At 39.5% G+C, this 9,533-nt stretch overlaps 1 protein-coding gene across 3 annotated transcripts; it reads left to right on the top strand.

The window, feature by feature from the left end:
• The first annotated feature begins 792 nt into the window (after positions 1 to 792).
• LOC117983095 (insulin-related peptide 2-like) lies at positions 793 to 7,387 on the top strand. Of its 3 annotated transcripts, XM_069499037.1 has the most exons (4): positions 4,513 to 4,585; positions 5,614 to 5,708; positions 6,257 to 6,458; positions 7,043 to 7,387. In XM_069499037.1, the coding sequence occupies exons 3-4, from the start codon at positions 6,257 to 6,259 to the stop codon at positions 7,213 to 7,215; spliced, it is 375 nt and encodes a 124-aa protein (XP_069355138.1). In that variant the 5' UTR covers positions 4,513 to 4,585; positions 5,614 to 5,708; the 3' UTR covers positions 7,216 to 7,387. The 3 variants fall into 3 exon arrangements, with proteins under 3 accessions (XP_034825450.1, XP_069355138.1, XP_069355139.1); XM_034969559.2 differs by lacking the exons at positions 4,513 to 4,585; positions 5,614 to 5,708 and adding an exon at positions 793 to 819; XM_069499038.1 differs by lacking the exons at positions 4,513 to 4,585; positions 5,614 to 5,708 and adding an exon at positions 5,983 to 6,041.
• Positions 7,388 to 9,533: the final 2,146 nt, after the last annotated feature.

The raw sequence follows: 9,533 nt of genomic DNA, 5'->3' as shown, positions 1-9,533 counted from the left end.
TCAGAAATCTCGGAGATTTCTGTGTACATAGGTAGAAAAACACAACTCCTTTTTAAAAGTCGGTTAAAAAAGTATCCTTTGTTAATTCTCTACTTGTCTGTAAAAGTCCCGTCAAAATAGGTTCTGCCGTTCCGAAGATTAGCCCGTTCAAACTTCAAACAGACAGACAGACAGACAGTTTTTAAAAACATTTGATTCAGCTGTTATGGTACAGTTCAAATAACAATATTATGAGCTTGCGGTAGTTATTTCGAAATTACAGACAGACACTTCATAGAAGTATGGATTTCTATAATATAATATAAGTACGAGTTGTTTATACACGCTGAGGTAGTAGTTACCTAATAGGTATGTATGTAAGTGAGATTTTATAGTATTCATCAAAAGATAAGTAGGTAATCATTATCATTCAAAAAAAAATTAAAAATATCTATTTCAGTAGGTAAAACAATTTCACATAGTGCGTAGTAATTGGGACCATCCCAGTAAGTGTTTTAGTATTGCTACGAGTACTCGTGGCAGGCGACCCCGCTCTTCCATAAAATCTTATACAATAATAATTGAAATAAGTAGTTCCTTCATAAATCATATATTTACAAAAATTCATCGGTGACATCTGTCCAACTATCTGTGTGCCATCATCAATATATCCGGACGCTAGTGTGAGCGCATGCACTCGCTACACTGCTCATCACTGAGTCTATCTCTTTCTATCACAATGTTAGGTGAAATAGCATACAGGTTACCCACGTGGGCCGAGCAGTTCGGACGTGCATCCAGCGTCACACGGTTTCTCAGTGGGAGACGTTCTTTGTTATTGTAAGTATAAGGTAGGTAGGCAAAATATGTAATTTCAGGAAGCGAACATCTACATAAACCCGAACTGACAAGGCTGGCTAGCGCCTCATTTAAATATTTTCTTTTTCACCGCACAAACACGTCGTGGCTACTATCTCAGAATGCTCAGCGATGTGGAATGGGGTTTTAAATAAAGTGTAACTATGCAGCTTCCACCGCAGACTAAAAGAAAAACTACCCTGAAAATATGAAGGTCACTCCAATGACGCAGCGCGGCGTTTTACGCCTTTCAACCCGATTGGTCGGATGAATAAAATCCATACTAATATGTTAAAAACCTTCACGCAAGTGTCAACAATAACTGCAAAAATTTCATTTTTACATCGGCTTTTCCTTTTCCACACCCCCGTTTCATTTACTAGCAATAATTTCAAATCATACTGTAAATCCTTCTTACTGTGTATCCGTACTTACTCGGCAAGCCTGTGGTTTCAGTACACGCAAAGGGCTTATAATGCGCTGCGAGTCCAATATAATAATGCGTTCACGATTTTGTTGCGGCAACCTCGGATCTGTAGTGCATCGGCTACCGAGGCGCGGAGAGATGTCTTTGATGCCATCTGGCGCAAGAAAACAGCCTCACTATTGTGCAGAGTCCGTGGAAGCAGCAACAGGATTCTGCGCATGATAGCGGATAAGATGGATGGTCCTCTATATAGGGAAACTCATGCAGAGGACTATAAATCCCTTTTAGTTAACTATTAAGTACATACTAACATAGTGGTTATGCTAACATAGTTAAATTAGTTATTAAGTACCTACCTATTTACTAACACTGAATGGTTCCATTGCGCCTAAGTAAATAAATGAATTATTATTATTATTAATAGGCACCTACCTAGTTGCTGGCTATATTTTCTTCCCTTAGTCTGCGGGTGCCCAAGTGTCACCGTGTCAGTTCCAATGTTCCGAGCCGTTTCACACTGTTTGACGGCTTAAGTGCGCCCGAGATTGGAAGTTCGATGAAACGATGGAATCCGATGGAACTCGCGACGCCCTGACGCTTTTAAATGGGGGATTTTTAATAAACGAGACACCTGATGGATTTAGTTAGGTAATTTGAAAGTCTAAAGACCGGTTTACACCTTGATTAGTTTTTTTTCTCAGTGTCATTTGCGATTAGTCTGAGGACTTTTAGCAATTTATAGACTACCGCTTGGCTGCAATCAGACCTGGTGGCAAGTGATGATGCAGCCCAAGATGGAGCGCGCTTGCCTAGAAGATGCCTATTCACTCTTGACTTGAAGGTACCCATATTATAATTGGAGGGAAAACTGATGCTGGAAGGGTGGAAATTAGTTGAATATCACTGTTTTGCAAAGGCTGCTCCTCTTTAGGAGGTAGTTGTCTTTAATGCCTATTAGGAAGTGAGGTCAAGTATGCATTTTATTTTTAGGCGTCTCGGGCAGCACTTTGATTAGGTGGTTTAGTTCCTGATTAGGTATCTACCAGTGATCTAAATTAAACAAGGATTTGGATAAATTAAACAAGATAAAAATATTTTGGTTGAAGCCCAGGTTGGTACGGTAAACTCATTTTAAACTTTCCATTTGACGAGAAGTCACCATTTTGCTCCAAATTAAGTTCCTAAACTAATAAACACTGTGTAAACCGGCCGTACCTACAACGATTTTACGGTGATGGATTTATGTGAAGGGATTCCCTGAAATCCGTGTTAATATAAATCGTAATTCAGATCCAGATCATGTTATCCAGGATTTTTGTCACTGATAAATTGAGACATTTTGATATAGGTAAGTTACCTACCTATAGTGAGCTTGCAGTCAAGGGCTAACATGAATATACAAATATGAATTTAAAAAAAAACTTATATTTTGCGGAAAACGAATAACGTCCACCCGTATTACTAACTAACTTATTTTTCAACACGGATACCATGTCATCCGTTAATCCCAAAGGGGCTTGGCCAGTTTGTCTCTAATTATGATGCGACGTATGCCCCAATGTTTGGCAAACTCCCTCGATCAAAAGGGATCCAACTTTTAAACATGGTTTTCCTCCACTACAGCCTGGCCACTGAATTCTAATAAGGGAATAGAAATGGTAAGTATTAATGTTGTCTCATCCCATGCATCGCCGGGCCACTATGCCAATCCACACGACTTTGAGAACATTATGGAGAACTCTTAGGCATGCAAGTTTTCTTACTATGTTTTCTTAAATCCGAAAAGTTAGATGTGCGTTCCCGGGATCGAACCCGAGCCCGTTGAATAAGTATATCAAAGAGCTCTCACGGGATTTTTAGGAAACCTGAATCCAAGTGGATGAAGTCGCGGGCATTATTTATTTGGTACATAGATGATAGAGATAGCGAGCAAACGAGCAGGCGGATCACCTGATGTTAAGTGATTACCACCACCCATGAACATTTGCAGCACCAAAGGAACTGCCCATGTGTTGCCGGCCTTTCAGGAATTTGTTGGTTCGCCCCTTGAATAACCCCACCTTGAATAAGTCTACTTTTTTCCCGGAAAATAAAATAGTTCCCTTGGATTATTAAAAACCTAAATTAACGCAGTCGAAGTCGCATGCTTTAGTAATAAATAAACTGCAAGCTATTTACCTATACTAGATGATGCCCGCGACTTCGTTTGCGTGGATTTAGGTTTTTTAAAATTCCGTAGGAACTCTTTAATTTTCTGGGATAAAAAGTAGCCTATGTCCTTCCCCAGGATATAAGCTAACTCTTTACCAAATTTTGTCAAAATCGGTTGAACAATTGGGTCGTGAAAAGCTAGCAGACAGACCGACACACTTTCGCATTTATAATATTAGTATGGATTTTTTACAATAAAGTGCACTGGTGTTTTTCTACACATCTGCACGGTAACAACTTACGCTTCTTTAGCATTTCTATACTTATTTTTATTTCTGTGAGCTTGACCAACTGCTTGTTACATTTGTGTACGTTTGTTCAAGTTTATCTTTACAACTTTAGATGGCTTAATTTAGTACAAGTTTTGTCTTTGTTCAACTCGCCAAGTCTCCTTTCCCAATGCTCGACTTTTCTTTTAGGCCGCGTAGACACGGTTCAAGTACTCCCGGACTAAGTTAGTAATTGAATCAATTGATTTGATTACTCGTTCCGCGAGTTCCGGTGGCTGTGGACAGTTTTTCGAATAGTACCTATATTTTGTACTCAAATATCTATGGCCAAATAATTTGGTAAATATAGGAAATCTTAGGCCAAGTTTCCAGTAACAAGTTTTCTTGCAGAAGTCGCTGCAATTGTCATGTCAACGCCCACAAGTTATACAAGGTGTAACCAGAACGCTGGAAAAAGAAGACAGGTGATATTACTGATGATTACTCATATGATACCATACAAAAACCGCAAAAAAATAAATAAATAAATAAAGTCTATTATTTCGTAAAAGTTTACGATATATTGCAAATAAAACATCTGACTGACGCCAGAGGTCAACGAACGTTACGTTAGTAGGTTACTCGGAGTTAATGCCGCGTCGTAAGCGCGGCAATAATAACGCTAAGTTTTTGCTAGCCATCTGGTTACACCCTGTATATTATACAAAACTTGCAGAAATTGACTTTCTATGAGTGTTCTTTGTTTTACAAACAGTGCAAAGCTTCAGCAACAAAATATTATAGCCGAAGTTACTATTTATTATTATCAACATCTTGAAAAACAAGTAAATAGACACGAAAATAGTATTGGATAGCAACACAGCCTCGTGTCAATAATCCGGTTCTCTAGGGAGTAGGTACACTCGTACGAGAAAGCTCGTACCGTGTATAACCTGCTTTAAAAAGAAACAGTAAGTTGCTAGTTTGCGACAAATTTTCAGTTAGTTTTCGCGAAGAAAGAACTGGAAGGTGCCGAGCGGTCTAGAACATATTTATGCTAACTTTGTTAGGGACTTTCTTTATTCTGAAGTAAGTACTAATGGATTTTTTGAGTGGAAAGTATTGTTTTGCTAGAGTTGGGTAAGGGAGAAAGGCGTTCTATTTTAATATTAATATAGTTGATAGTAGGGAGTCGTAGAGTTTATACTTTATAGAGTTGCCTTAACAAGTTGAGACAGTTAGATAATATAAATAAGAATCTAGCTTATGCTCGCGACTTCGTCCGCGTAGACTACACAAATTTTAAGCCCCTTTTTCACCCCGTAGGGGTTGACTTTTCAAAAATCCTTTCTTAGTGGATGCCTACGTCATAATAGCTATCTGCATGCCAAATTTCAGCCCGATCCGTCCAGTAGTTTGAGCTGTGCGTTGATAGATCCTATTGAATGTAAGTACCTCACTTTACCTAGTCTTAGGAGATTACACCTACCCAATTTACGAAATAAAATATATTTTTCATCTTACTCGCTCGGAAAGAATTCATTTGCCCTTTGAAATCTGCGTGGAAAGTAGTAATTTTGCTCGCTTCCGTGCAAAGTACGAGTTGAAATTCGAAACCTTAGAATCCCTCGCTGGCTCGGAATTCAATATAAACTCTCGCGACAAAATAACTTTGCAGCCTTGCATAACAAATAACTATTACTAAGTATCTACTGAGATACGCATAATAGGGCAACAGAATCGGAAAGGTCTTACAAGATGTATCGCATGTTCATCAAAATATGATATACCTCATAATATTTTGTTCTTGGAAAACACCTCTCAATTCCCATATCTCACATACCTTACCTGTTAAGTTACCAGAAGCTTTCAGTTCTGATTAAGCAATTATACATAATCACGACATGTTATTGAATATTAAATATCCAGCTCTTCGGGAAGCATATAAAATGGGATGTTGTTCGGGAATCTCTTCATAATCACCCATCGACTCGATAGCGATAGTACGAGAGGAGCAAAGAAAGGTAATTAACCTAAATTACATTTTATTGTTGCTCGATAGAAAATGTACCTATAGTTAAGAGAATATTCCCTAGCGTGCTTCATACAAACGTATTGTGGTTGTCATTTGAATATTAACCAATCAAACTAGTTGAAAATATTGTAGACATGTTTTAGAAACTAATATTATCTATCTACAGTTTATCAGATTTTTAAAAACAACCGACCAAGTGAGAGTCAGACTCGCGCACCGACCGACGGTTGATTACTACAGTCGTGGTTTTTTGACATTTTGCACGATAAATCAAAAACTATTATGTTTAAAAATAAATAAAAATCTGTTTTAGAATGTACAGGTAAAATCCCATTCATAAAATATGATGTCCCACTTGGTATAGTATCTTACTTTGAAAATTGAAAATACTAAGTATTAGATTAGAGTTAGATGCCGGAAGGGCTTTCCTGTTTTCATAATCCATATTTTTTTCATAATTTCGAATCAGAAACGAGGAGGCCAATCGCTTCGTACGTGTCCGTTCTGTTCTGGATAAAATTCCTCTTCTTCTTCTAGATGTCTAACCAACCCTCCCTCACGGTGTTTTCTCTGATGATGTTGGTTGCATTAAGCTGCGCGCACATCGGCGGCAACCCGCTCATGTACCAGGACGTCAGGCCACACTACTACTGTGGCAGAAGCCTTGCCAGGGTCATCGCGCTAATCTGCTTCGATGACCTCTCAAGCGAAAAGAGGTCTGAAGCTGGGACTATGTATAGTACGTATTCATACTAATATCTTACTTCGACGTCTTAACCACTAGGCTATCACTGTCTTTCCGTTTAATCCCGCCAAAAAAACCGGCCAAGTGCGAGTCGGACTCGCACACGAAGGGTTCCGTACTATCGTACAAGATATTTTGATATTTTTATATGCAACACTGCAAGATAATGACAACAGCACCATCTATATGTGATTTGATAAGTTAAAATATACCTACTATAAGACCTATCTATCTATCAAATTTCATAATTCTAGGTTAACGGAAAGTACCCTATTGGTTTTCTTGACAGACACGACGGACAGACGGACAGACAGGCAGAAAGACAGACAGACAAAAACATAATATATTTTTATTCAATTAAACTTTCACAAGTACTTACTTTTAAATCGTCAAATGCATCTACCACTTGTTCGGAATGCCATTCCGAGCCAAAGTGATCCTATAAGGGTTCCTTTTTTCCTTTTACACAATTTTAGTAGGATGATAACAATTAATTTGTAGTGGAACTTAGAAGCGTCTGTGCTTGTCATCCTCTCAACTTTGACTGAATGACGGATTGAATGTTGTCATCCTTCCAGATTCGATCCTCTCCCCATACTATAAAGAGCAGGAGAACCACATCGGCTGGCCGTGGATCCCGGTACACAAAGCGAGAGGTCTGGGCCTTCCACCTCGTGGCAAGCGCTTCGTCGTCAGCGAGTGCTGCGATAAAGCTTGCAGCATCGAAGAGCTGCTATCCTACTGCAGCTAGTTCCCCACGCGGCAATGGAACCAAAACGCGTCTCAAAATACGACTCACGTTCTCTTACCTCTAGATTATTCTCGTTTAAACTTGAAAGTCTTTGTTAATGTTTTAAATGTAGATAAGTACAGATACGCTTAAGTTTTGAAACTATTATTTTATTGTTGTGGTTGTTGTTATATTTTTATTGATGAGATTTTGTCTATAAATTAAAATTGTTGGAAATCAAATTTTTTTATTGCATCTATTCACTCACTTACTACGCAAGAGCTTAGCTTCAGACATAGATAAGCTTTACTAGCTAGCTTTCGGTGGTTGGCAAATTTTCTCTGCCTCATCCATCCTTCTTCTGATTGAGTTTTCCAATCTTCTAGGCAAGCGTGCTCCAACCTACCTGTGTTTTGTCGCTGAGCGACGAGCTTTTAAAAATAAACTCGCTCAGCGATATTCGTTCAGCGATGCTCGCTCGCTTGAATACGTATAACGCGCGCGCAGGTTTGCACAGGACTGAGCGACCGGGGGCGAATGGCGCGAGTAATCGCTCGTCGCACTTGCACACTCGCTTCCCGCTGATCGCCAACTCGTTTAAGTTTCTAGTTCTACTCGTTTCTCGTTCATCGTCGGCGATCGGTCCACTGCCTAAAGGGCGGGTTAAAACACTTGATACCCTCAATCACTCTATATTATTGACTTATTACCCTCCTTAAGTTCCTATTAGCTGAGTCTTTCGTCGGGTGACTCAGTAACTTGTACAGTCTCGTTATAAACGCGATAATATATTTCCACAGAAAGCCGATAACAGCCTTTAAATACTTTAAGCGCGCAATTACGATGAAATTAAACGTCCGTAGCATCGTCCTTTGAAGATCCCTAAACAAATTCGTCTTCATCGCTGAGTCTAATTTATATTCTATTTTTAATTGACTCCGCGAAGGTTATTAAAATAGACTAAGGTCCAGTTACAGTTCTTGGCACATTACACATTATATTTGATAGATATTATTCTTGAAATCCAAGATGGCCGCCGCACCAATATGTCAGAATATGTCATTTTCGCATTATAGGTGTCATTTTCAAGGTTATAGGCACGAGTAGATAATATATAGACCAGAGGGGAAGCTTCATACTAGCGGCTGGCTGTAGGTTCACTCACTCTAGCGCAGCTCACGCACACCACGACGTGTCACGGACGCTCCGTTTTGCCGCCAAACTGGGCGCACGGAGCGTCCGTGGCACGTCGTGGTGTGCGTGAGCTAGTGTGAAGCTTCCCCTCTGGCCTATAATATCTACCTACTCATGTGTTATAGGGGTGATTGAGAACAAATACTTATGGCATTATTCTTGGAATCCAAGATGGCCGCTGCATCAATATAACATTTTCAAATTATGGATGTCGTTTTCAAGGTTCTGAGGGTGGCTAAGAATGAATCTAATATTATTCTGCAAATCTAAGATGGCCACCACACCAATATGACATTACACAGATTCTACGCCGACTCCACTCCGACTCGACTCACAGTGAAACATGGGAATGTAATGGAATTTTAAGGCCTTACATCGTGTTCCATGCAGTGTGATTTTCAACTTTGAAGTGTACGACGCGTTGACAGTGATCCACGCATCGTACTTTTTTTAATTTTTTTTTTTCATTCAGATACAAGTTAGCCCTTGTCTGCAATCTCACCTGATGGTAAGTGATGATGCAGTCTAAGATGGTAATTGGTAGCGGGCTAACGAATGGGGTATAGCAGTTTTTATTAAACCCTTTGGTTTCTACACGGCACCGTACCGGAACGCTAAATCGCTTGGCGGCATGGTTTTGCCGGTAGGGTGGTAACTAGCCACGGCCGAAGCCTCCCACCAGACAAATTAAATATTCAAAAAATTAAATATTCAAAAAATTCCACCGTTACAACACGAAGCTCACATTTCCATGTTTCACCGTGAGTCGAGTTGGAGTGGAGTCGGTATCGAACTTGGTCACAAGTTGAACACCGATGACAGGAGTTTGAGCACCCGGGATCTTAACACGTATCCCCCGAGTAGTAGATCGAAGTCTTAACCACTTTATCTTCAACCTTTATAAATTGACAAAACTGTTTTGCTAATTTTTTTTTTCATTGTTTTTTATTTCTCTTAGGGGCTTAAAATCCGGGCAAAGTGGATTCTTCAGACGGCCACTGACCCTTGTGAATAGATTTAGAATGATTTGTGCCCTGTTACGTGTCTGAACCATTGAGCTTCTTTAAACTATCTGGAATCTATTGTCTTCTCGAATAATGTAGGTAATCTAGATCTCAGATTAGGGACCAACTCAATAGATCTAT

Source organism: Maniola hyperantus, chromosome 6, assembly GCF_902806685.2.
Source record: "Maniola hyperantus chromosome 6, iAphHyp1.2, whole genome shotgun sequence".
Lineage (NCBI taxonomy): Eukaryota > Metazoa > Arthropoda > Insecta > Lepidoptera > Nymphalidae > Maniola > Maniola hyperantus.
The sequence above is the reverse complement of the archived record's forward strand: the minus strand, read 5'-3'. Positions and strand labels throughout refer to the sequence as shown.

What these genes read in the sequence shown, in the direction of transcription:
- LOC117983095 (XM_034969559.2), top strand. Translation starts at nt 6,257, where the DNA reads ATGTCTAACCAACCCTCCCTCACGGTGTTTTCTCTGATGATGTTGGTT. An exon ending in TGAAGCTGGGACTATGTATA is followed by an intron (nt 6,459 to 7,042) that starts GTACGTATTCAT and finishes TCATCCTTCCAG; the next exon opens with ATTCGATCCTCTCCCCATAC.